The 27849-nt window shown below is 46.3% G+C and overlaps 1 protein-coding gene across 6 annotated transcripts; it reads right to left on the bottom strand.

Annotated features, from left to right (window-relative positions):
* Nucleotides 1-214: 214 nt before the first annotated feature.
* On the bottom strand, nucleotides 215-27041 carry TOR3A (torsin family 3 member A). Of its 6 annotated transcripts, none has more exons than XM_057726326.1 (6): nucleotides 26694-27041; nucleotides 25503-25616; nucleotides 24647-24912; nucleotides 22828-23006; nucleotides 7228-7352; nucleotides 215-630 (listed from the first exon to the last, which is right to left on the bottom strand). In XM_057726326.1, exons 1-6 carry the CDS (start codon nucleotides 26959-26961, stop codon nucleotides 584-586), a joined length of 999 nt encoding a protein of 332 aa, XP_057582309.1. In that variant the 5' UTR covers nucleotides 26962-27041; the 3' UTR covers nucleotides 215-583. The 6 variants fall into 6 exon arrangements, 4 of the variants coding, with proteins under 4 accessions (XP_057582309.1, XP_057582308.1, XP_057582307.1 ...); XM_057726325.1 differs by lacking the exon at nucleotides 215-630 and adding an exon at nucleotides 3272-6643 and having other exon boundaries at nucleotides 7228-7368; nucleotides 22828-22942; nucleotides 26694-27040; XM_057726324.1 differs by lacking the exon at nucleotides 215-630 and adding an exon at nucleotides 3272-6643 and having other exon boundaries at nucleotides 26694-27039.
* Nucleotides 27042-27849: the final 808 nt, after the last annotated feature.

The following is a 27849-nucleotide window of genomic DNA, read 5'->3' on the forward strand; positions in this document are numbered from 1 at the left end:
CCTTCAAAGATGGGTTTCATGTTGTTGTGCAGAGGAAAAGATTTGTCAGCTAGGTTGATGTTGCACTAAAACTGGTAGAAGTGAACTTTTTTGGTAGCAGTGGCTCAAAGCCCCAGTCAGTGAGATGTTCTCTCCACATGGGGTGCTGATTTGGTAGATGGCTGCACTTTTCTCCATCCCCTTGATGAACTGGAAGGAGGATGCTCTAACTGGACCCTTCCCACCATCCAAGTGCACTGTGTACAATTATAAATTTGAAATTGTTTACGTCTCCTAGAAAAATTAGGTCCTTTACCCTCTTCATTACTGTGTGGCTTGAACGCAGTAGCAAGGCCCTGTTACCTCAGCCTGAGGTCACAGATGGCGTGTGAGCAGATCTTTAAACCTGCAGACCATCTTGGGGAAGGGATGTCTCCTTTTACGTTCAAAGCCCAGGCCTCACACACATACCACACTGACTGTGTCTGTTCTGTGAGATTTTTTGTTCTTTGTTCATCATCGAAGCAGCAAGTTTCCGGATCCTCCATGTCATTCCAAGCTGCTGAGCTACACACACAGGGCTTGAGGTCTTGGAGCATTCTAGTTAACTCTTCAGGACACTGTGGAGGTGGACTGTCCAATGCCAGCAGGCTTTAAGAAAGGAAATACAGAGAGTTTGTATGGTTGCAGCTTGGTTAGATTTGCTTCTGAGCCTCAGGATAGGAGTTTTAAATCATGTAATTAAGCCCCATAAACTTCAGTTGGAGAATGGGATTTCTGGTTAGTAAAATTTTCACATGATTAATTTTCAGCAATTCTAATGCAATAATAACACAGGTATGCCAAATAATTTATTCTTGATTCAGAAGATATTGCAGGATCCTGCGATGCTTTAGAGTCATTGGTGGAGAACCCAAATTCTGTTCTGCACAATTCAGAAGTACCGTACCATGTGTTGTAAGTGGCAGGAGTGCCAAGAGACAGATGTTTCCGGTAGATGAGGGCCAGCTAACCAGCCTTCCTCTGTTTTGACAAACCAATTTTCACTGTGGCCACTCTTCGTGGGATTCCATCATAAGGGAAATTTGCTGAGATCTTGAGAAATCACCTTGCTTAGGCTGATTGTCCTTTAGAGAAATTAGTATTCAGCAGCTAGAAGGAACAATGAGGTACTCATCTTCTAGTTCTTTAGGGCGTATGTTTGAAAACCCTCATATCTCAGATCTGTGTAGAGGGTACATGTGATTCCACATTATGTACATGCAGTGTGGTGTTCACTGAGAAAGGAGGGGAGTGAGAGAGGAGTTAATCAGATCTTTCCCTGTGGTGAATGGAAGCTGTGCCCTGTTAGTGTGTTTGCCGTGAACAGGCCAACTGAGCTGTTAATGCATGCTCAGAACCCCCTGTCTCCTGGGTAGACCCCACACTTTTCCTTCCTTGCAATCTGATTCTGTAATGACTATCAGTGGAGAAACCCCAGTTTTGTGCTTGCTTGGCGAAAATAAGTTTGAACATTTCATGGTGGTTGATAGAAGTTTGTCCTTAAAACATATGATTCAGATTCTTTAAAACTTGTTTAATATTTATACCAAAGGTCACGCTCTGCAGGTGTTTGTGTGGTGGGTGCGCAGAGGGGGGTGTCTGGAGGGCCTACCCCTGTGTGCATTGCTGAGGGGACACAGCGAGACAATATGGGATTTAATCGAAAACACATCAGTCATGGGTCACACTACCAGTGTTGTCAGGTATTTGTTCTTAATTGTTATTGTAATATATTTTCAGGTGTTTTGTTTTTTCTAATTTAATACTTTCACCCTGTTGTCTGACTGTGAACTGCTAACAGTGTTAAACTTGATGTAAATATTGAGGCCCTTGAAAGGGGAATGCTGTCTGCCTGTTGTCTCACAAGGCTTGCCAACTTGTGTTTTATTTTAAATAAAGGTTGCAATATTTTATTGGCAATGTGGGCTTGTGATTGGAGTGTTTCTCCTCTAATTTTAACTGATAGGTAATCTAAGCATAATTTCTCTCTCTCTCTACATAAAGTAGATATCTATAAGGTAAGGAAGCTGATTTTAGCAAGCATCCCTCTGGCACATTCTTTAGAATGGTCCTCTGTGGGTGGCTACTCACTCTTTGATGGATTACAGTGTTGGAAGTGGCCAAAGGCACCACCTGGAGCCCAGCTGATACAGAAGGTGGGTGATGTGTGTGTGGGTCTGTCCATCCATCCAACATGAGGTGACTGTAAAGTGAGACTTCATTCTCTCAAAGTTCATTCCGAGGACAGCTCCAAGTAAGTTCTAGAAATGTTTTGAGCCAGAGCAGCGTTAATGGAGTAAGTGTAGAACTTCACAGGGAACATTCTAGTCTTGTTTGACTTGGTCTTCAATTTAAAAAAAATAAATGATTCATTGCTTTTAGAAGTAACATTTTAATTGAGGATGAGTGGGATATACTAAGTGAGGTGCACATACGATCCAGTTAGAGTGGCTGTTGTAGGGAGCAGAATTTGCCACCCCAAAATGTGCCTCTTGGGCATAAGGATTATTTTAAGCTGGTTATGTTTAAGAAACTGCAGACACAGGTGAAAACTGAGTAACTGTTACCCTTTTGTAAGAGAGATTTACATCTGTGAGGGAAATCTCCATTTGTAAGGGTGTCTCCCTTGCTGTACCAAGAAGAGGATGACCAAATCTCTAGAAACTTATCAGTGGAGAAGGTGAGGACTGAAACTTGTGTAACAGCCTCAGAGTTGTTTTCTGTGCTTTTCCTGGTAACTGTCCATAACTGACCCCCCACCCATATTTGCTTTTGTCTTTATTTTTATTATTTTTTTTAATAAAGGAGCTACCTTTTAATTAATTAGTTAATTCTGGTTGCATTGGGTCTCTGTTGCTGCGCTTGGGCTTTCTCTAGTTGTGGCAAGTGGGGGCTACTCTTCGTTGTGGTGTGCAGGCTTCTCATTGTGGCTTCTCTTGTGGAGCATGGGCTCTAGGCGCATGGGCTTCAGTAGTTGCAGTGTGTAGGCTCAGTAGTTGTGGCGCACAGGCTTAATAGTTGTGGCGCACGGGCTTCGTTGTTATGAGGCATGTGGGATCTTCCTGGACCAGGGAGCGAACCTGTGTCCCATGCACTGGGAAGTGGATTCTTTTTTTTTTTTTTTTTTTTTTAAGAACTTTTATTGAGATACAGTTAACACAATAAACAGCATATATTTAGAGTTTACAATTTGGTATCCCAATCTCCCAATTCATTCCCCCCCAAACCTCCCCGCTTTCCCCACTTGGTGTCCATATGTTTGTCCTCTACATCTGTGTCTCTATTTCTGCCTTGCAAACCAGTTGATTTGCACCATTTTTCTATAGTCCACATATATGTGTTAATAAACGATATTTGTTTTTCTCTTTCTGACTCACTTCACTCTGTATGACAGTCTCTAGGTCCATCCATGTCTCTACATATGTCCCAGTTTGTCTGCTAACTTTGGGTTTTGTTTGCTCTTCTTTCTCTAGTTTCTTTAGGTGTAAGGTTAGATTTTTTATTTGGGATTTTTCTTGTTTCTTGAGGTAGGACTGTATTGCTATAAACTTCCCTCTTAGAACTGGCAGGTGGATTCTTAATCACTGTGCCACTAGGGAAGTCCCTGCTTTTGTCTTCAGCTGAAAATAGTATTTAGGGTGAATAGTTTCTGCCATTTTGGAGTTCGTTTTCTCCGAGTCTCTCACATGTATACATTTTATTAAACTTTTGTTTTTCTCCTGTTAATCTTATGTCAATTTAATTATTAGGCCAGCCAAAGACCCTAGAAGGGGACAGACTCTCCTCCCTGACCCTGTTAAGCATCACTTTATACATCTCCTCACAGCAACTTCAGTCCTTTTCTGCCATGCATTTTTGTTTAGTTTAGGAAGTCTTGTTTCAGAGTCTTCCAAGGAGAGCCTCCCATTGTTATCTTTTCCCTCTTTGTATTACTTGTAACACTTTCCACACCTGAGGCCATGGCATTTACCAAGAAAATCATTTTAGAAACAAGTCATGAAAGCCTAGGAATTGGAGTTGGACTGCCTGGGGTGAATCCCACTCCTCCACTGACTAGCTCTGTGACTTAACACAAGACATTTAACCTGGCAGAGCCCCAGTTTTCTCAGTCATTAGATGGTGATTAAATTGGTCCCTAAATCATAGTGTTAAGGATTACATGAGGTATCAGCTAGGCTACAGAGTGCTTAGCATGCGGTATGGCACGTGGTTATGTTCACAAATGTTAGCTACCTGAAACAAACCTCGACCAACCAGGGTTCCAAGAATTAGAATGGAGGGAAAGGCCCAGCCTGGGCTTTCCGTATGGTGCCATAACAGACAGCAGTTTTACCAGGTTTTATTGTGCTTTTTAAAAAAATATTTATTTGGTTGCACCAGGTCTTAGTTCCAGCAGGCAGGCTCCTTAGTTGTGACTCCAGGACTCCTTAGTTGCGGCACGTGGGCTCCCTAGCTGTGGTATGTGAACTCTTAGTTGCGGCATGCAGGTGGGATCTAGTTCCCTGACCAGGGATCCAACCTGGGTCCCCTGCATTGAGAGCACAGTCTTATCCACTGTGCCACCAGGGAAGTCCCTATTATTCTTAAAACACCTAAAGCTCTGTGTCCTGAGTACTTGATATATATTAATTCATTTAAATCTCCACAGCCCTGTGAGGTGGGTACAGTTATGCTCACTTTTACAAAAGTGGAAACCAAGGTAAAACTGAGGCTAGTAGCTTTCCCATGGTCTCAACAGCAAGCGGTAAGTGGCTGAGCCGCTGAGCAGAGCCGCCTGGCTCCAGAGGAGTGTTCAGAACCACTGCTGCTTGTCTTGGTTCCCGAGGTATAACAGGTTCAGACCCAGTATTTGACACCAGACATGGCTGGCCAGTGCTAAAAGCATGTCAGCTGTTCTGTGGCTCTGAGACCTAAAGCTATAGAACGTACCTTTTAAAATGTGGATTTAGAGTTTAGCTCTGGGTATGTTACGGTTTTGGGTGGCTGTATACTGTTCCTGAGATGCTCTAGACTGAGACAGTGAACCAGAACCTAAAACTGACTCCCATTTTATTGTACAGTTCGGCCAAGTTTACTTCTGTCCCATGGGTGAGGTGAAACAGTTCCTTTAATTCACTTGCATGTTGACTGGGTGTCTGATGTGGTTTGGGCTAGGTACTCCCGAACCTAGGGGCAGCTATTCGAGTAAATGAACGTAATGAAGTGTTAAATGGGAGAGAAGCAGGGCTAAAGGTGAGAGGGTTGGGAGGACTGTAGGTAAGAGGGCCACCTGAGGTGATGACATATAGAAGAGCCGTGTGTGATTCTGGAAGTGTGTAGTAGGGATGAACCAAGGGAAGGGCAAAAACACATGATGAGCACCTCCTGTGTATAATAGAGGAACAAGGTACACACTTACACCTGGCCATTCAGTCCTCAACAATGACTTTTTCTTTTTAAAGCTGGGAGTGTAGGAGTGCTGTTTTCATTCATAAGGGCAATATGCTGTGGATGCCTCTTCAGGAAGAGGCTGAAATAGCCCGGCTCAGCTGATGTGGTCCCAGAGCATGCTGAAGTCCACTGGCAGACCAGGCAGCCGCCCTGTCAGCTCTGTGAGGGACACACACGTCCCTGTCTCCACCAGTCCCCACCGCTATTGCCCGGAATGTGGAATTCTGCTGAGTGAGCATGATAACTAGGGCTCAGTAAGAAGGTGAGTAAGCTGAGGGTTTTAGGAAAATACAAAATTTTAATCTTTACATATGATACAATCACGTCAAGGTCCCTAACTTTAAAAAATTCTCTAATTTTAGTTAAGATTTAAATCTGCACAGCAGAACAAGTCTTAGCCTACACCGACTTGATTTAAAAAAAAAAAATTGTTCTGTGCACTTTTTCCCTTCAGCCTGAGGCTCCTTCCTGATCTCACAGGTAGAAGCTGCTCAGCTTTCTTCTGAGAATAACAACTTGAAAGCTAACCCACCCAGTCTGCAAACGTGAGGTCTATTCCATTCCTGCCACTGGTCAGCAGAAGTTCCTTTTCTCCCTTCTCTGTCACCAAGGATACTGCGAGCCTCAGGCCCAATACCCAAGTCCAGGCATCTGCAGACAAGAGCTGATACACTAATAAATCCTTGGGCTTTATCTCCCACATGACTTTCTCCAACCAGCTGGCCCACATTTTGGAATGTGGCTCTTAAAGGCACCAAGTGATTTTTAAGAACTGGCTCTGTCTCTGATTTAAGGCCTCCCTTTTACACACCACTTGTGTGTTGGTGGCTGCTGGATGCTAGCCTGCCCCTCCAACCCCGTATGTCCTGGACAGTGTGCTGACAGGCCCCAGGGTCCTATTAGTGGAAGGAAGGCAGCTTCAGAGAGTTTTCCTCTAGACCTCAAGGCAGGAAATAGTTAATTCTCTGGGAAATAGATTTGCATCCCTGGGAAGAGAAGAGCTGTTCCTCCTTGGGGACGTACACCATCATCTTGGCGATTTCATCTAGTGCCTCTTCTGTATACAGGAGCTCCTGGCTCAGGAAAGCATCACGTGCACACAGCCTCACATGACGATACTCCAGTGGTAGGAAGGGGATGAAGAAGTCAATTAGGTTTTCCTTCACAAGGCAGCTGTGCCCAAAGCCACTGTCTAAAATCAAGAGCAAAGTTACATGGCGTCTGATCTGGGGCTGAACCCAACTGGAATTGCGAGGTGTCCCCCACCCTTGGGCCTGGGCAAGGTTTGATCTCATATGCCAACGCCAGGAGGGCTGTTTGAAGTTTGTGTCAACAACTGTGCAACTGTGTCTCCCTTTAGGGAAAGAGGGCCCTGATTAACTGGATGTGTGAGAGAAGGGGAGAGGGGCTGTGCCTGCCAAATTATGGTTTCATTTGATAGCAGATAGTGGAGCAACCCTACGTACAACTGGAGGCTGAGCCACTGAGGTTCTTGCAGTGAGACTTTTCCCCTCACGGTCCACATGCTCCACAGACCACTGCCTGTATGTCCAGGGCCAACTATTCCCTTACAAAGGACTTTCAGAAAAGGACTTCGACTTTCTTGGCACTTTTTTTGTGCCTACCTGAAGTTGACGACGAGATAATTATTTAGTGCCTCCTCTGTGATCCTGAATACCCTGTCTACCTCATAAGCACACCTTCCAGCACATACACATCACCCCCACCTCCCCTCTCACCAGAGACTTATTTTTTGCAAGGCTGGGAGTCACTTACCTGTGGACGCCACAATCTCAGCCTGGAGGTGGGGCTCCAAGTGTTCCATCCCAATTTCTTCCCGGGACCACCCAGTCTTAAGCAGGTTCAGGACCACCTCATTGATGATATTGCCCCCAAGGTTACTGAAAGAGACAAGCCCTACTGTGGTTTTTTTAAATTGAAGTAGAGTTGATTTACAATATTGGGTTAGTTTCAGATGAACAACAAAGTAGTTTTATAAAATTTTTCAAATTTTTTTCAGATTATTTTCCATTATAGGTTATTACAAGATATTGAATATTGTTCCCTGTGTTATACAGTAAATCCTCATTGCTTATCTATTTTACATATAGTGGTGTGTATTTGTAAATCCCATACCCCTAATTTGTCACCCTCCCCTTTCCCCTTCAGTAACGATAACTCTGTTTTCTACGTCTGTGGATCTGTTTGTTTTATATATAGATTGATTTGTATTATTTTTTAAGATCCCACATATAAGTGATATCATATAATACTTGTCTTTCTCTGACTTACTTCACTTAGTATGATATTCTCTAGGTCCATCCAGCAAATGGCAATATTTCTTTATTATGGCTGAGTAAAATTCTTGTGTGTGTGTGTGTGTGTGTGTGTGTGTGTGTGTGTGTGTGTGTGTGTGTGTGTGTGTGTGTGTGTGTGTACCATGTCTTCTTAAACCAATCGTCTGTTGATGGGCATTTGGGTTGTTTCCATGTCTTGGCTATTGTAGAGTGTTGCTATGAACACTGGGGTGCATGTATCTTCTTGAATTAGAATTTTCATCATTTCAGGATATATGCATCATTTCAGGACTGGAATTGCTGGATCATATATGGTAGGTGTATTTTTAGTTTTCTGAGAATCTCCACGCTGTTTTCCATAGTGGCTGTACCAATTTACATACCCACCAACAGTGCAGGAGGGTTCCCTTTTCTCCACACCCTCTCCAACATTTATTATTTTTAGACTTTTTGATGATAGCCATTCTGACCAGTGTGAGGTAACTCGTGGTTTTGATTTGCATTTCTCTAATAATTAGTGATGTTGAGCATCGTTTCACGTGCCTGTTGGTCATCTGTATGTCTTTGGAGAAATGTCTATTTAGGTCTTCTACCCATTTTTTTATTTTTTTATTTTTTGAGTTGTATGAGCTATTTGTATATCATAGAAATTAAGCCCTTGTCAGTCTCATTGTTTACAAATATTTTCTTCTGTTCCGTAGCAGGCTGTCTTTTCGTTTTGTTAATGGGTTCCTTTGCTGTGCACAAGCTCTTAAGTTTGATTAGGTTCTATTTGTTTATCTTTGCTTTTATTTCTTTTGCCTTGGGAGACTGATTCAAGAAAATTTTGCCATAATTTATGTCAGAAAATGTTTTGCCTATGTTCTCTTCAAGGAGTTTTATGGTATCATGTCTTAGATTTCATTATTTTTGTAATTGGCTTCTAAATGGATAAGCTGACCACTGAAGCCATTGCACTGGTGACCAGAAGAATGGAGGTTGAGGGACCTGGGCCTCCCCTCTTCCAGGGAATCTTATCACAAGTCTGCACAGAAAAGACACTGTCCTGCTTTGTCACCCATTCTCCCTGCCTCACTCCCTTCTGACAAACCCTGAGACTGTACTAGGTGCAGAGTCCACAAAGATGGTATGAGGTAGTTCTTTCCCTTGACTTCTGTGTGGAAGGAGAGGCACATGTGTGTGTGATTCCAGGTCAGTGTGGCTAGGGCCCATGTAGGAGCAGCTTGGGCCCCAGGAGAAGACTTCAGAGGGAAGGTGAGAATTCCAGGCAAATGTAGACTGAGTAGTGATCATCAGACACAAGGCAGGGAAGGGCACGTGTCCAGGCACAGACAACCTGAGGGCTTGGAGAGGCTGGACAGGCACAGGCTGAGGCTGGCCTTCTGCCAGCTCCTTAGACAAACTGAGCTCTGCCCCGCTTTCTCCTCAGGCCCTGCAGTGAGGGAGTATAATGCGTGAAGGAAAGGAGGCAGCAGGTGGCAAGCGAAGGGGTGGGACCCAGTATTTCCATTCTGTCCTCATCAAGCTCTGACACTCAGGTACGTTAGCTCACCTGCCTGCTCATTTAGCATTTGAGTGTAACCTGGGGGCCAGGCTTGGGACACAGAGGAGGGGCTGGGTGGTTCTCTCCCTGCCCGCCTCTACAGATGGGCAAGGAGAGGCCGGGGCAGGTGTCCTTTCCTGCCAAGTGACCCAGTCTTCCTGAAGGGGCCAGTGTGCCCCTCACAGCTAGATTTTACCTGAGGCCATGAGCCCCTAGCTGGAGAGCCTGGCATGGACAAGGGTACCCCGCGCTTTGTCACCTGCTCAGCCAGACTTCCCCTGACATCTGCAGGTGGGGAAGCTGCTTATGATGACACTCTTCTGCTTCCTAAAGCTGCGGCCCTACTCCTGCAGGAAGGCCTGCCAGGCAGGTCATCTCTGTACATGCAAGGCCATACTTGCATTAGCTGCCAAGGGACTGCCCCATCCTGCATTCCTCACAGGAGGCAAAGGCGGGTTTACACACACATGGGCTGCAGGACAGGCATCCAGGGTGAGAGAGAGAGGGACAGGATTCACTTGGCCCCAGAGGTATACACTCAGGTGCCTTCCCCACTTCTACCCAGGAAGCCACCTGACAGTTTCTTGAGAGCAGAAGCTTAGCCTCTTTGTTTAGGTAACCCAGTGCCTAGCGTGGTGCTTAGCACCTATCAGGTGCTCAATATTTATTAAATGTTTATTGACTAAATGGACATCTCTGCATGTTTGTCTATACTATCTCCACCTCCCTTCTGAATTTCTCCTCTTCATCCCACAGCCAATGTTTCTTCTTCCTGCATGTTACAGGCTTTATCTTTACCCACCAATATATAACTGGGCCCCTTTTCTATTCCAATCCCACCCCTAGTCTTTAGCTCCTCAGGCACCAACAATTACACCTTTAAACAGATGTTGCCTTCCCGGAGCACTTCGATTCCCTTGCATATCCTCCCAGGTCACCTGCTGACTGGGAGGTCTGAAGGGACCAAGGGACAGAAGGCACCTCTAGAGATAAGCCTCCTCCCCTGGCTGGGCAGGATGGCATGAAATCGCATCAGCCCTAAGACCACAGAGGAAGGAGACTCAAAGGCCTCTCCAGCACTGTGATAACAAAACCCATCCTTTACCGCTAAGTCATCCCTAAAGGACAGATGCAAACTCGACTCAATCACAAATCTCTCCTAATCTGTAAAATGAGAGACTTGAAGCAGACAACTTAAAAAGCCCTCCTTAGGTCACCTTGGATTTAATGGTGAATCAACAAATAGACACTTCTATGAGCACTTGCTATGTGCTGGGGTACAAGGCCTTTGATTCCATGAACAATTTACATTTGTATAGTTCTTTTAATTTTTCAAAGCCCTTTCTATCCACTCTTTTCCTGACAATAGCCCAAGGAGAACAGACATTAATTACCCTCTTCGCTTTACAGCTTCGATGGGAAGAGCTACAGGACAGAAGCTCTGATCTCCAAAGTTCCCTGTGCCCGTCCTGCCCTGTAACTCCATTCCCAGAGCCTTCTATACTTGGTAGAAACGGACAGAAATAGTCAATGTTAGTTTTCTGGGGGCCCCGAATTCCTCAGGCCCAGATGAAGGACTGGCAGAGGGCTGGGGCAACTCCAGCCACACCCCCACTCCCCACTATGCTCCCTGCTTCAGCTGCCACCGCCTCCTTTCCAGGGGGCCAGCAAAGCCACCAGCCCTTTACTTCAAAAAGCAGGTTTAGGATTTTTTTCAGGATTAAACCACTGGCTTTACACTAGTGATTTGTTTACACCATTAGTTTGAATCAGCTTTGCTTTTCTTTCAAACATAAGAGTCCTCACCACACAGGTAAGGTCACTGTAGAAATTAAGTCCAGAGACACCATCTTCCCCCACCCATCACTAGAATACCTGGAAACTTTGGGGTTTAGAGGTGCTGCTTTCTGGCTGCCCAGGACAGGGGTGAGAGCTGCTGTACCTCACTGATAGCCTGGCCAGCCCATGGGCTCCAGACAGTCCACTGAGGCCTGCTGGGGACCACTGGCTCTCACAGGCTGGGCCCACACCAGAGCCACTGGTACTGGAGGCTGTGCCCTCCCCACCCTGTCACCGGTGTGCGTCCTCCTGCCCAGGGGGCTCAGAGGCTCCCTCAGGGCCAGCACAGGCCCACAGGGCAGCTTCTCCACGACTCTCCTCAGGCCCCGCCTCCACTCTGCCAGAGGTCTGCTCACTGGGACCCCGTGGCCTTGGACAGTGCACAGGCCAGGTCACAGGGGGAAAGGGTGGCTCACGGGACAGGGGCACTGCCAGAGGGTCCATGACCAAAAGTACTACAAAGGCGAACATCTGCCTAGAGGTAGCAGGGTCACCTGGGTTGCATTAGGAAATCCTGGCAACGGCAAGAGTGAGGTTTTCCAAGCTGAGAATCGGTGGGAAAGTCACTGCCAAAGTTGGGGAAAGGTTGGCCACAGCCACGAGGCAGAAGCAGGCTTGGCCTGGCAGGAGGAAGGAACCAGACAGCCAAGAGGGGGAAGAAGCCATGCGCGAAGTCAAAGGATCCCTGCAATAGGAAAGGGCATCCTGAAGTAGCCAGGCACCAGGCTTCCTTCTGTTCTGAGGGAAGGGCTCTGCCTGCAGGAATCCTTCCAGGGGTCCCCTGCCCCCACCCACCGCCAGGGCTTGGGTGGAGAAGCCTTGGGGAACCAGGGTGATTTCCTTATTTGGCTTCCTCTGCATTTTGGAGCCCCCACCTAATTCACTGCAACAGGAAGAGCTCTGTACTCCTGGGCTGCCTCTGAAGGTGATAAAGTACTACGGAGCTGGGGACGGGGAGCTAATTCAAAGAATTTATTGCTCTTGCCTCCTAATTCTGATCATTCAAGTCACACCAGAAAACCTTTCTCTGCTTTTCTCTTAAAATCACCTTTGGAGGCTCCTTGGCCCTCCTTCGCAATGCAGTGTCGTGTCCTGTCACCTTTACTTATAGACCAGGAAGGACGTGCCACGAACACACCAAAATCCCAACCCAGCAGCAGTTTAAACCAGTTCCATGTTGTCTTGTGAGTCCACAGTGAAACAAGATCTGCCCTCCACAGCTCTCTTCTTCACACACTTCAAGCCTGGATGAAAAACCAGACCCCTTACTTCTCACAGGGTGTACCCTAAAGCTGGGGGAAATTCCCTAGCAAGCATGTACTGACCTGTGGGATGGAGGTGATGGTGGGGAGGATGGATGGTTTGGCTTCCACTCAGTGCAAAAAGCTGCTTGTGAACTATTCAAGTTGGGCCATCAGGGAACCGAACTTGACTGCTAGGACTTTCTGTTGGAGCTGCCATAAAAAGATAGGATTGGACAGCTTGATTTCAAAATTTTTTACAAAGCCATCTCTAAAGCTTGTGGCACACAGTCAAGCAAAACAGGAAATGTAGTGCAGTGGTTATTTAAGTGATCAGTCCTGCATGGTAGGGTTGCAGATCTCAACATTAGAGCCAGAGAGCTTTTTATTTAACACATTATACCTGAATTCCAGGCCAGAGGCTTCCTCTCACACTCAGTGAAGAAACAGACCTTCCAAGGCTAGAGAAAGAACGGGCCATGTTGGACTTAGTGGGAAACTACCCTGTAACTGGTTATACCTTGGGAAATTTTAAGGGTAGTTTGTACTTAATTTTCAACTAATATACTGACTTGATAACTTGATGCCCTTCTAAAAGCAGACTCCCAGTGTGTGAATTACATTTCCAACTATATTACAAAACTCTAGCAATCAAAGCAGGTATGGTATTTGCATATAAACAGACATAGATAAATGAAACAGAATAGAACCTGGAAATAAATCCATGCATATATGGTCAATTAATTTACAACAGAGAGGCTAAAAATATGCAATGGGGAAAGGAGAGTCTCTTCAATAAATGGTATCAGGAAACCACATGCAAAAGAATGAAACTGGACCACAAAAAAATGCTGAAACCTACCAAAAAAGATATCCTGCAACCAAAGACAAAGAAGAAGCCAAAATTCGACAGTAGGAGGGGCACAAATGTGATAAAATTAAATCTCATAACCCCTGGATGGGCAACCCACAAACTGGAAAATAATTATATCACAGAAGTTCTCTCACAGGAGTGAAAGTTCTGAGCCCCACATCAGGCTGCCCAGTCTGGGCATCTGGCAACAGGAGGAGCCCTGAGAGAATCTGGCTTTGAACCCCAGTGAGGTTTGAGTGCAGGAATTTCACAGGACTAGGGGAAACAGAAACTCCACTCTTGGAGGGTATATTCAGGGTCTCATGCATACCAGGACCCAGGGTAAAAAGCAGTGACCTCATAAGAGCTTGGGCCAGACCTACTTGCTAGTATTGGAGGATCTCCTGTGGAGGCAAGAAGTGTGTGTGTGTGTGGCTCATTGCAGGGACGAAGACAATGGTGGCGGTAGTTCTGGGGAGTACTCACTGGCATGAGCCCTGCTGGAGGCTGCTATTTTCTCATCAAGACCTGGCCCCACAACAGCCTTCAGGCTCCAGTGCTGAGACCTCAGGCCGAACAAACAACAGGGCAGGAACACAGACCCACCCAACCACAGGCAGGGTGCTTAAAGTCTTCCTGAGCATACAACTACTGGCTAAACACACCCCTTGACATGGCCCTGCCCACCAGAGGGACAAGACCCAGTTCCACCCACCAGTGGCCAGGAACCAGTCCCTCCCACCAAGAAGCCTACACAAGCCACTTAGCCTCATCCACCAGGGGGGAGACAGCAGAAGCAAGAAGGACCACAACCCTGCAGCCTGTGGAATGGAAACTGCAATCACAGAAAGTCAGATAGAATGAGATGGCAGAGGAATATGTCCTGATGAAGGAACAAGATAAGACCCCAGAAGAACAACTAAGTGAAGTAGAGAGAGGCAACCTACCTCAAAGACTTTAGAATAATGACAGAAAAGATGATTGAAGATCTCTGAAAAAGAATGGAGGCACAGATCTAGAAGATACAAGAAATGTTTAACAAAGACCTAGAAGAACTAAAGAATAAACAGAGATGAACAATACAATAACTGAGATAAAAAATACACTAGAAGGAATCAATAACAGAATAACAAGCAGAAGCACGAATAAGTGAGCTGAAGGACAGAATGGTGGAAATCACTGCCACGGAACAGAATAAAGAAAAAAGAATGAAAAGAGATGAGGTATTTTGGACCAGCCCCAAGATGGTGGAGTAGAAGGATGTGCAGTCACTCCTTCTTGCAAGAGCACCAAATCAGAACTAACTGCTGAACGATTATTGACAGGAAGAAACTGGAACTCACCAAAAAAGATACCCCACATCCAAAGACAAAGGAGAAGCTGCAGTCAGACGGTAGGAGGGGCACAGTCATGATAAAATCAAATCCCATAAATGCCGGGTGGGCGACTCACAAACTGGAAAACAATTATACCACAGAAGCCCACTCACTGGAGTGAGGATTCTGAGCCCCATGTCAGGCTTCTCAACCTGGGGGTCCGGCAACAGGAGGAGGAATCCCCAGAGAAACAGACTTTTAAGGGAAGTGGGACTGATTGCAGGACTTCCATAGGACTTGAGGAAACGGAGACTCCACTCTTGGAGGGCACATACAAAGTAGTGTGCATACTAGGACCCAGGGGGGAAGGAGCAGTGACCCCACAGGAGACTGAACCAAACCTACCTGCTGGTGTTGGAGGGTCCCCTGCAGAGGCAGGGGGTGGCTGTGGCTCACCACAGGGACAAGGACACTGGCAGCACAAGTTCTGTGAGGTGCTCATTGGTGTGAGCCCTCCTGGAGTCCACCATTAACCCTGCCAAAGAGCCTATAAACTCCAGGGCTGAGTCATCTCAGGCCAAACAACCAACAGGGAGGGAACTCAGCCCCACTCATCAGCAGAAAAGCAGATTAAAGTTTTACTGCACTCTGCCCACCACAGCAACAATCAGCTCTACCCACCACCAGTCCCTCCCATCAGGAAGAGTGCACTGGTTTCTTAGACAGCCTCATCCACCAGAGGGCAGACAGCAGTATCAAGAAGAACTATAATCCTGCAGACTGCAGAACAAAAACCACAGCCACAGAAAGATAGACAAAATGACAGGACAGAGGACTTTGTAGCAGATGAAGGCACAAGATAAAACCCCAGAAAAACAACTAAATGAAGTGGAGATAGGCAACCTTCCAGAAAAAGAATTCAGAATAATGATAGTGAAGATGACCCAGGACCTCAGAAAAAGAATGGAGAAGAAGCAAGAAATGTTTAACAAAGACCTAGAAGAATTAAAGAAACAGAGATGAACAATACAATAACTAAAATGAAAAATACACTAGAAGGAATCAATAGCAGAGTAACTGAGGCAGAAGAATGAATAAGTGACCTAAGACAGAATGGCAGAAATCACTGCCATGGAACAGAAATAAAGAAAAAAAGAATGAAAGGAACTGAAGACAGCCTAAGAGACATCTGGGACAACATTAAATGCACCCACATTTGCATTATAGGGGTCCAAGAAGGAGAAGACAGAGAGAAAGGACCTGAGAAAATATCTGAAGAGATTATAGTTGAATACTTCCCTAACACGGGAAAGGAAATAGCCACCTAAGTCCAGGAAGCACAGAGAGTCCCAGGCAGGATAAACCCAAGGAGAACCATGCCAAGACACATAGTAATCAAACTGACAAAAATTAAAGGCAAATTATTAAAAGCAACAAGGGAAAAATGATAAATAACATACAAGGGAACTCCCATAAGGTTAACAGCTGACTTCTCAGCAGAAACTCTGCAAGCCAGAAGGGAGTGGCATGATACATTTCAAGTGATGAAAGGGAAACACCTACAACCAAGAATACCCAGCAAGGATCTCATTCAGACCTGGAGAAATCAAAAGCTTTACAGAAAAGCAAAAGCTAAGAGAATTCAGCACTACCAAACTAGCCCTACAACAAATGCTAAAGGGTCTTCTCTAAGTGGGAAACACAAGAGAAGAAAAGGACTACAAAAACAAACAAAAAACAATTAAGAAAATGGTAATGGGAACATACACATTGATAATTACCTTGAACGTAAATGCATTAAATGCTCCAACCAAAAGACACAGACTGGCTGAATGGATACAAAAACAAGACCCATATATATGCTGTCTACAAGAGACCCACTTCAGACCTAGGGACACACAGACTGAAAGTGAAGGGATGGAAAGAGATATTCCATGCAAATGGAAATCAAAAGAAAGCTGGAGTAGCAATACTCATATCAGAAAAAATAGACTTTAAAATAAAGAATACTGCAAGAGACAAGGAAGGACACTACATAATGATTAAGGGACCAATCCAAGAAGAAGATATAACAATTGTAAATATATATGCACCCAATATAGGAGCACCTCGATACATAAGGCAAATGCTAACAACTATAAAAGAGGAAATAACACAATAATAGTGGGGGATTTTAACACCCCACTTACACCAATAGGCAGCTCATCAAGACAGAAAATTAATAAGGAAACAAGCTTTAAATGACACAAAAGATCGGATAGATTTAACTGATGTTTATAGGACATTCCATCTGAAAACAGCAGATTACACTTTCTTCTCAAGTGCACACAGAACATTCTCCAGGATAGATCATATCTTGGGTCACAAATCAAGTGTGGTAAATTTAAGAAAACTGAAATTGTATCAAGCATCTTTTCTGACCACAATGCTATGAGATTAGAAACCAATTACAGGAAAAAAAACTGTAAAAAACAAATACATGGAGGCTAAACAATATGCGCTACTAAATAACCAAGAGATTACTGAAAAAATCAAAGAGGAAATAAAAAAACACCTAGAGACAAATGACAATGAAAACATAATGATCCAAAACCTATGAGATGCAGCAAAAGCAGTTCTAAGAGGGAAGTTTATAGCAATACAATCCTACCTCAGGAAACAAGAAAAATCCCAAATAAACAATCTAACCTTACACCTAAAGAAACTAAAGAACAAACAAAACCCAAAGTAAGCAGAAGGAAAGAAACCAAAGATCAGAGCAGAAATAAAGGAAATGAAAACAAAGTAAACAATAGCAAAGATCAATACAACTAAAAGCTGGTTCTTTGAGAAGATAAACAAAATTGATAAACCTTTAGCCAGACTCATCAAGAAAAAGAGCGAGAGGACTGAAATCAATAAAACTAGAAATGAAATAGAAGTTAAAAAGACACCTCAGAAATAAAAAGCATAAGAGACCACTACAAGCAACTATATGCCAATAAAATGGACAACCTGAAGGAAATGGACAAGTTCTTAGAAAGGTATAAACTAACACTGAATCAGGGAGAAATAGAAAATATGAACAGACCGATCACAAGTAATAAAATTGAAACTGTGATTAAAAATCTTCCAACAAACAAAAGTCCAGGATCAGATAGCTTGACAGAATTCTATCAAACATTTAGAGAAGAGTTAACACCCATCCTTCTCAAACTCTTCCAAAAAATTGCAGAGGAAGGAACTAGTTCTACAAGGCCACTATCACCCGGATACCAAAACCAGGCAAATATACTACAAAAAAGTAAAATTACAGACCACTATCACTGATGAACATAGATGCAAAAATCTTCAACAAAATACTAGCAAACAGAATCCAACAACACATTAAAAGGATCATACACCATGAGCAAGTGGGATTTATCCCAGGGATGCAAGGGTTCTTCAATATATACAAATCAATCAATGTGATACACCATATTAACAAATTAAAGAATAAGAGCCATATGATCATCTCAATAGATGCAGAAAAAGCTTTTGACAAAATTCAACACTGATTTATGAAAAAAACTCTCCAGAAGGTGGGCACAGAGGGAATCTACCTCAACAATAATAAAGGCCATACATGATAAACCCACAGCAAACATTATCTCAGTGGTGAAAAACTGAAAGCATTCCCTCTAAGATCAGAAACAAGACAAGGATGTTGACTCTTGCCACTACTATTCAACATAGTTTTGGAAATCCTTGCCACAGCAATCAGAGAAGAAAAGGAAATAAAAGGAATCCAAACTGGAAAAGAAGAATTAAAATTGTCACTGTCTGCAGATGACATGATACTATACATAGAAAATCCTAAAGATGCCACCAGAAAACTACTTGAGCTAATCAGTGAATTTGGTAAAGCTGCAGGATACAAAATTAACACACAGAAATCTCTTGCATTCCTATACACTAACAACAAAAGATTAGAAAGAGAAATTAAGGAAACAATCCATTCACCACTGCAACAAAAAGAATAAAATACCTATGAGTAATCCTACCAAGGAGGTAAAAGACCCGTACTCAGAAAACTATTAGACACTGATGAAAGAAATCAAAGATGACACAAACAAAGGGAGAGATATGCCATGTTCTTGGATTGGAAGAATCAATATTGTGAAAATGACTATACTACCCAAAGCAATCTACAAATTCAATGCAATCCCTATCAAATTGCCAATGGCATTTTTTACAGAGCTAGAACAAAAAATCCTAAAATCTGTATGGAGACACAAAAGACCCCGAACAGCCAAAGCAATCTTGCAGGGGAAAAAAACAAAACAAAACAAATGGAGCTGGAGGAATCAGACTCCCTGACTTCAGACTATACTGCAAAGCTACAGTAATCAAGACAATATGGTACTGGCACAAAAAACAGAAATATAGATCAATGCAACAGGATAGAAAGCCCAGAGATAAATCCATGCACATATGGTCAACTAATCTATGACAAAGGAGGCACAGATATACAATGGAAAAAAGACAGCCTCTTCAATAAGTGGTGCTGGGAAAATTGGACAGCTACATGTAAAAGAATGAAATTAGAACACTCCCTAACATCATACACAAAAATAAACTCAAAATGGATTAAAGACCTAAATGTAAGGCCAGACACTATAAAACTCCTAGAGGAAAACATAGGAAGAACACTCTATGATAAATTACAGCAAGATCTTTTTTGACCCACCTCCTAGAGTAATGCAAATAAAAACAAACAAGGGGGGCCTAATGAAACCTAAAAGCTTTTGCACAGCAAAGCTATAAACAAGACCAGAAAAGCAACCCTCAGAATGTGAGAAAATATTTGCAAATGAATCAACAAAGGATTAATCTCCAAAATATATAAACAGTTCATGCAGCTCAGTATCAAAAAACAAACAACCCAATCAGAAAATGGGCGGAAGACCTAAATAGGCATTTCTCCAAAGAAGACCTACATATGGCCAAGAGGCATGTGAAAAGCTACTCAACATCACTAATCATTAGAGAAATGCAAATCAAAACTACAGTGAGGTATCCACTGGTTAGAATGAGCATCATCAGAAAATCTACAAAACGTAAATGCTGGGGAGGGTGTGAAGTAAAGGGAAACTTCTTCCACTGTTGGTGGGAATGTAAACTGATACAGCCACTATGGAGAACAGTATGGAGGTCCCTTGAAAAACTAAAAATAGAATTACCATATGACCCAACAATCCCACTACTGGACATATACCCAGAGCAAACCATAATTCAAAAAGACACATGCACCCCAATGTTCATTGCAGCACTATTTACAATAGCCAGGTCATGGAAGCAACCAAAATGTCCATCAACAGATGAATGGATAATGATGTGGTACATATATACAATGGAATATTACTCAGCCGTAAAAAGGAATGAAACTGGGACATTTGTAGAGACGTGGATGGACCTAGAGACTGTCATACAGAGTGAAGTAAGTCAGAAAGAAAAACAAATATCGTATATTAATGCATATATGTGGAATCTAGAAAAATGGTACAGATCAACTGGTTTGCAAGGCAGAAATAGAGACACAGATGTAGAGAACAAACATGGACACCAAGTGGGGAATGTGGTGGGGGTGGGGTGGGATGAACTGGGAGATTTGAAGTGCCATATATATATTCCTAATAAGAAGGAAGATATCAGACTGTACACTTTAGATATATGCAGTTTATTGTATGTCAATTATAACTCAATAAAAGTTCTTAAAAGCAAAACAAACAAAAAAACCCACACCATTTCTGTGAGGAAGAACTAAGGAGCTAGTAACCTGTAGCTGTTGAAACCACCACAAGTGCCCACAACCATCTGCAGCTGCTCTCCAAGCTTTAGTTTCTTTATCAATAATAAAAAGATGTTGCAAGAAAAAAAGAAAAATGAAAAAGAATATATTTGTATAACTGAATCACTTTGCTGTATCCCTGAAACTAACACAACACTGTTAATCAACTATATTCCAATATAAAATAAAGAATTTTAAAAAATGGATTAAAGACTTGAACTTAAGACCTGAAACTATAAAATTTCTAGAAGAAAACATACACAGTAAGTTCCTTGACACTGGTCTTGGCAATTATTTTTTGGATTTGACACCAAAAGCAAAGGTAACAAAATAAAAAATAAACAAGTGGGACTACATCAAACCAAAAAGCTTCTGCACAGCAAAGGAAACCATCAACAAAAGGGCAGGGACTTCCCTGGTAGTCCAGTGGTTAAGATTCTGCCCTCCCAATGCAGGGGGTCCTGGTTCAATCCCTGGTCAGGGAACTAGATCCTGCATGCCGCAACTAACAGCCCACATGCCACAACTAAAAGATCCCACATGCTAGAACTAAAGATCCTGCACGCTGCAATGAAGATTTTGCATGCAGCAACGAAGACCCAGTGCAGCCAAATAAATAAATAAATAAATATTAAAAAACAAAACAAAAAGGCTACCTAGTGAATGGGAGAAAATATTTGCAAATCATGTATCTGGTAAGGGATTAATACCCAAAATATATAAAGAACTCATACAACTCAATAGCAAAACAATAATCTAATTAAAAATGGGCAGATCTGAATAGATGTTTTTCCAAAGAAGACAGACAAGTGGCCAAAAGGTAGACCAAAAGTTGCTCAACATCACTAGTCATGGGGGAAATGCAAATCAAAACCACGAGATACCACCTCATACCTGTTCGAATAGCTATCATTTAAAAGACAAGAAATAACCAGTGTGAAATAACCAGTGTTGGTAAGGCTATGGAGAAAAGGGAACTCTGTGTATCACTGGTGGAAATCTAAATTGGTGCAACCACTATGGAAAACAGTATGGAGGTTCCTCAAAAAATTAAAAATACAACAACCATATGACCCAGCAATTCCACTTCTGGGTATTTATCCAAAGATAATGAAAACACTAACTTGAAAAGATACTTGCACCCCCTTGTTCACTGCAGTGTTATTCCCAATAGCCAAGATAAGAAATAACCTAAGTGTCCATCAACAGATGAATGGATGAAGAAATGTGTGTGTGTGTATATATAAAATGCAATATCACTCAGCCATAAACAAGAATAAAATCTTCCTATTTGCAACAACATCGATGGACCCTGAAGGCATTATGCTGAGTGAAATAGGTCACACAGAGAGACAAATAAGACAAATACTGTACGAACTTCAAGTAATAAGTAGCCCATGGGGATGTAATGTACAGCATGGTGGCTCTAGGAAATAATACTGTATTGCATATTTGGAAGTTGCTAAGAGAGTACATCTTAAAAGTTATCATCACAAGAGCAAAAAGATTTTGTAACTAGTATGGTGACAGATGTTAACCGGACTTACTGTGATCACCTCACAAAATAAACAGTAAATCACGTTGTATATCTGAAACTAATATGTCAAGTATATCGCAATTAAAAAAGAACACTTTGGACTTCCCTGGTGGCGCACTGGTTAAGAATCCACCTGCCAATTCAGGGGACAGGGTTCGAGCCCTGGTCTGGGAAGATTCCACATGCTGCGGAGCCACTAAGCCCGTGTGCCACAACGACTGAGCCTGTGCTCTAGAGTTCAAGACCCACAACTACTGAGCCCACGTGCCACAGTTACTGAAGCCTGCACGCCTAGAGCCTGTGCTCCACAAGAGAAGCCACGGCAATGAGACGCCTGTGCACTGCAACGTAGAGCAGCCCCCACTCTCCACAACTAGAGAAAGCCCGCACGCAGCCACGAAGAGCCAAAGCAGCCAAAAACAAAAAAACCCCCAAACAACCCCCCAAACAACAAAAGAACACCACGTAATGTCCTTCTAAGAGGGGACTCCCAGTGTCCCTCAGGAGGCTATGTACGAACCGGGGAGTCTGAGGGGAGCCTCCAAGAGAACCACGGAGGCGGAGGCGGCCCGATGAGGGACAGCTGGTCTGCCCCAGGCTGGTCCTGGGAGTTAATTAGCCGACCTGTGCTGGGGGAGGGGGGGGTTGGGGGCGGGCAGGTATCAGAGTCCAGAAGTGCTTGGTAGAATCAAGGCAGGAGCAGGGAGAACGAAGGCTCCCCACCCCTGCGACCACCCCGTCAGCTGGGCTGCTGTTTTCTCTCCCGGAGTTTGTGTTGGTCTCCCTTGTGGAAAAAGGTGGGCAGCCTAGGAGAGCTTGGAAGCCCCCCACCGCCAGCTCGCAGGCCAAGTAACAGCTCCCAGGCCTGGCATACACAGCGCCTAGACAGGGTTCTTCCTCCCCTCACCCAGTCCTTCTGACTTTTGTTCCTCAGACCTCACCTGAGAAAAAGAAAGATGGTTCTCGGGGACTCGGCCCTGGGCTTCTCGGGGGCCTGGCGTTCCAGGTACGGCCTGAGGGCCTCCAGCAGTCCCGGGTGCAGCTTCTCGGCCTCGTCTAAAATGAACAGGGTCTGGGGGCAGTGCTCCTGCGTCTTCCTAATCTGGCCTGTTAGCTCCTCCTGCACAGAATACAGGGAGCTGCTGGGGAGCAGCCGGAAGCCCCTCCTCGCCCCGAGGGCCCTGGTGAGGCGCTGGTTTCCCCGGGGCAACTGCAACGGATGAGCTGGAGCGGGGCTCCTCCACAGACCCACCAACCTAAACCTCAGGGGTGGGGGGTGGAGCCAGGGCATCTGCCTCGAACAGCTTCCCAGGTGATTCTCCTGCACCCGGAGGTTTGAAAGCCAACTAGGTGGAGCCAGCCTGGGGAAAGGGAGAAGGCCGCTGGGAAATGGCCCCAGCCCTGCTCCCTCCCCTCCAGGCTGAGGTTCCATCCCAGAACTAACTGCTAACTCACCCTGCCCAGGGTTAGGAGGCAGGCTTTCACACAGGGGCGACAGGCAGAGACAGGCTTGAGGGCCCACAGGTGGCCCTGTCTGGAACTCGTACGAGCAGAGCACCCACTGGCACCAGGCCAGTGGGTGCTCTGAGATCTCAGGGAAGAAGCCGGGGGAGGACCTGTCTGGGACCCAGCCAACCTGAAACTGGGGTTCCCCACCCCAGGCAGGATAGTAAGCCCTCGACTGAAAAGATGCTGCTCTTCTGGGCTCACCAGAACAAGGCCAGCTCCTGCCCCAGGTGGGGTGTTTTAGCAGAGCCTACACTCACCACCCACCTGCAGCCTTTCTGGATTCTGACTTCAGCCCTGTCTTCCCAGTGTGTGTGTGAGGATGTGCTGGGTGTGAGAGTGTGTACATGTTGGTTTTTCCAGTGGGGAAGCTAAGACTCAGCTGTTTTACTGCAAAGCCAGCTAGGTCTTTCCGGGAAGGCCTGGCTGACCCTTAGGACAGTGTAGCCTACCCCTGCCCTCCCAGGCGGTACTGAAACTGCCAGGTGACTCAGGCAATTTGTCCTCAAAGGCTTACATAATCTTCCCAGGTTAACACACTCCATATATTGGAACTAAAAGTCAAAGATAGACACAGTCACCTCTGCCACGCTGCACTGAGGTTTGGTCATTGTCTGGCTAACACGTCTGAATGAACGAAACCCAAAATAGCAGAGCAGCAGAGACACTTTTTACCGTTCACTTGTTGGCATACAAAGAGTAGTTTGGGGAAGACATGGAAAAATCACTTACAATAAGTCTCTTTAAAGAAACAGCAGGATATGTAACTTTCTGTCCAACATAATTACAAGGACATAAAAGAGCACAGGAAGTACAACAAAATGCTAACTGTGGTTGTGTCTGTGTGGGGAGACTATGATAAAGGTTTTGCTTTCTCTGTTCCACACTTCCTGAGGCACTTCCACTACTGTGGTGACAGAAAAACTAACACATGGATTCCCTGGTTAAGCTCCATGTCTGGTCGCTTGTGTGTGGCTGCTAAGGTGACAGCTCGGGACGAATAGTGTTTGGAACATCACTCGTTCCTCCACATGTTCAGGGCCTCATCTGTGGAGTGGATGTCTCTGCGGCTTACAGGTTCTACTGCAAGGGCCCCACCGTCTTCCAACTGCGCCCTACCGGCCCCCGCCCCCGCCTCATCCACCAAGGGCTGGCTTCAGCCTCCCCCCCAGCACAGAGGCCTGTGCGTGGGCTGCTGAAGCCTCAGTCGGGCCCCGCCCCACTGGCACAGCTCCCCAGCACAGCCGGCCTCACCTTGTACAGGTCCTCATACTTGGGGTGAGGGAAGTGCAAGGTGGCGATGAACACCTTGACACAGTCGCTCCTCAGCCCGTCCCGGTACAGGTTCTCCGCTAGCATCCGCGCCACGAAGTTCTTGCCTGTGCCGGACCAGCCGTGGAACGACAGAGCCAGGGCCTTGTCTGGCCGGGGCAGCTCTAAGTAGCCCCTCGCTGCTGTCAGGACCAGCTCCCGGGCCAGGTGCTGGCCGTGCAGGCGCACGCGCAGGTCCGCCTCTAGGCCTAGGGGCAGGAAAGAGGCCACGCTGGGAGGCGCGCACAGGCGCATCCCCACCAGGCTCAGCGACGGCCGCGAGACTGAGCACCTCTGAACATCTCTGAGGTGGGAGCCACCCTGTTTGGTGGCCTCAGGGCAAGAATCCACTGGGCAGACCTTGCAGCAGAAGAGAGTCAGGGCTACTTTCTGAAGAGTTTTGAGAAATCTAGATTGACTTCATCCTTTCTGAAGGTCCTGAAGACACCCCAGAAGGGTTGGCAGAGTCTTACCTGGAGGAGGAAGTTGCTCCCACCTGGAAGGTTCAGGACCCCCTAAATATTTTATGGAGACACCCCGTTTCATTCATTTTAACTCAATTCAGCAAACACCTATTGAAGGCAGCTAGTGTGTGCGAAGCCCTCTGCCAAGGCCTTCCTTCGTCTCAGCCGTGAGACTGCAGGGTTTGGATCAGGGGCTATTGGGAGCCACGGTGGAGACAGGGAGGGTGTGCTTCCAGCTGTGGGCAGGCTGAGGCTGGGTCCCTTCACCCTAGCGTTTTCCTGAATTGCCTCCCTCCCCACAGAGTCCTGGCCCTTAGGGCCACGTAAGGGCCAACCTGTGAAGTTGTTGACGATCCTGCAGTCCCCACTGTCGCAGCAGTCCTGGAGGCTGCAGTACCACGTGGTCAGGATATCCAGGTACTGCTGGCCCAACAAGGGAAGGCTCCAGCCTGGAAAAGGAGGAGCTGTGAGACGGGCAGAGCCTAGGGCCAGGGAGAGCCGAGCACTGCCTCCCTACCTCCGATCCTCAGTCCTCTCTCCGGAGCCACCCCCCACCGCTCTGCCCTGGGCCCTCCTCGCGCTGTACCAAGGGAATGGGCATGAGTGGGCACGTCCAGGTATGAGGAAGTAGATGGCCTTGCTATCGATGCAGCTCCAGCTGCAGCAAAAGCTCAACTTACGCAGCAAAAGCTCAACTTACGCAACAAATAATCCTTAAGCATTTGGGCCCTGCCTGCAAGGAGTCTGCAGTCTAGGAGGGAGACAAACAGTAACTGGTGATTATCATTCTTCCCGCTTGCTTTGGATTGCAGAATCACCTGATCACCGCCAACCCCAAGTGTCTCAATTCTTTTATCAAACGTCAATTTGAATATACCCAGCATTAGCAAAAACCAAACAAAACCATTCACTGGAGTTTAGAACTCTTTTGATTAAAATGAAAGATGTTTCTTCTAGCACCACGGCAGGATTACCATTACAGTGCTATTACAGGACCTAGAATGAACGACATCCATTGCAAGGAGCCTCAGAGATCACTGGGTCCACGACAGTGGACTGCCTCACAATTTGTCAGTGTCAGAGCATAAATCAGAACTCAGGTCCGGGGGACTCACAGCCCAGCCTCCGCCGCCACAAGCAACACAGGAGAAGGTACTTGAGGGTGTATGCAACCGGGGATTTTCCTTAAAGCCATCAAGAAGGTGGGCAAGAGCAGCTCCTTGGAATAATGCCAGGGCAGGGTCGGAGACAGCAAGGAAGTGTGAGCCGTCTTGAGGAGTCAAGAACGGGCGCCGTGGGGGGAGGGGTACTCAGAAGAGCGCTGCGCCAGGGCTGGGTGTGGCGAGGGCAGTGATGGGGCTTCCTGGTCCCGAAGAGGCTGCCCTGCCCTCAGCCTGGCCCAAAGGCTGGGCAGAACAGCAAAGCCGGCGGCTGAGGCGCGCGGCTCTGACCCGCGCGGCCCGATTCCACCGTGCCTCTCGCGTCCCGCCCGCGCGCTCCCGCCCTCCTGAGCCGGCGGGTCTCACCCAGGGGCCGCGCCGGCGCCTCTTCATCCTTCCCGCAGCTCGCAGGCCACACGCGGCATCTGAAGAGAGCCCAGTAGCGTCTGGAGAGGGCGCCGGCTGCCCTCAGCCGCTCCCGCAGGCCCTGGAAGGCCGGCCAGGCCCCGGCCGAGTCCGCCTCCTCGGCCCCCTCCCTCGGCCTCGCGTGGCCGCCGTGTCCCCACGCGCCCGGGGGCGGCGGCAGCAGCAGCAGGAGTAGGAGCCAGAGTGGACGCCGCGGGCCGCGGAGCATGGCCGGGTCGGCCCGGGTCGGCAGCCGGTCCCTCCGCCGGCCGGTCTTCGGCCTTCCCCGCCTCTTTAAGCCGCCGGTAGGCGGGCGGGCGGCGGCACTTCCGAGGCCCGGATTGGCCGGGGATTGACGTTGCCACGGGAACCGCAGGCGGGGAGAGCGCGCCTCTCATGTGATCCAGGGGGAGCCCGGCGCCGGCCGGAACCGAAACCCGGACCGTGCCCTGGAGGGTGTCCCGAGGCCGCTTGCAGGCGCCGCCTACCCAACAGGGGCTCGCTGCCGGGCAGCAGTCTATTCTGGGTGACTGTGGTTGCAAAGAAGTTGAAGTCAGGCCTTGAGATGGCCACTGTCAATCACCCAGATACTTTCGGGCAGCTCTGGTGGCCCATCCGAGGCCTACGAAACACGGGCACCCACTTGTGCCCTGTCCCATGTCTGCAGATCAACCTCCTGCCAACCTGTTAGACGAAACCGGGCAATCAGCTCACCCAGGAGCTTGAGTTGGCCAGGGGAGTCAGTCCTGGGCCTGGCTCCTCTGCAAAGGGAAATGAAACGAAGCAGCAACTAATCAGCAGGTTTCCATAGCTGGAGTCTACCAAAAGCAAGAGGAAGCTGGTGGGCTCCAGTCTGGAGATAGTTGGGTTTCGGAAACTGCCAGAGTCATGGGAAAATCACCAGGTCTCATGTCAATGCAATCACAGCCCATTAAAAACAAGTTGGGCTGAGTACTGGGTGCACTTTCTTGGCTTAAGTTTGCAACTTTCAAATGCTTGTGACTGTGAGCAGCTTCTGGCACATCACTGGCAAAATACCTATGGGCCTCTTTCCTGGGACTCTCCATAACCTGAGCATGTAACAAGGTTGCTAGATTCTGGAAGAGCTTAATGCATT

The sequence above is a fragment of the Hippopotamus amphibius genome, chromosome 3 (assembly GCF_030028045.1).
Source record: "Hippopotamus amphibius kiboko isolate mHipAmp2 chromosome 3, mHipAmp2.hap2, whole genome shotgun sequence".
NCBI lineage: Eukaryota > Metazoa > Chordata > Mammalia > Artiodactyla > Hippopotamidae > Hippopotamus > Hippopotamus amphibius.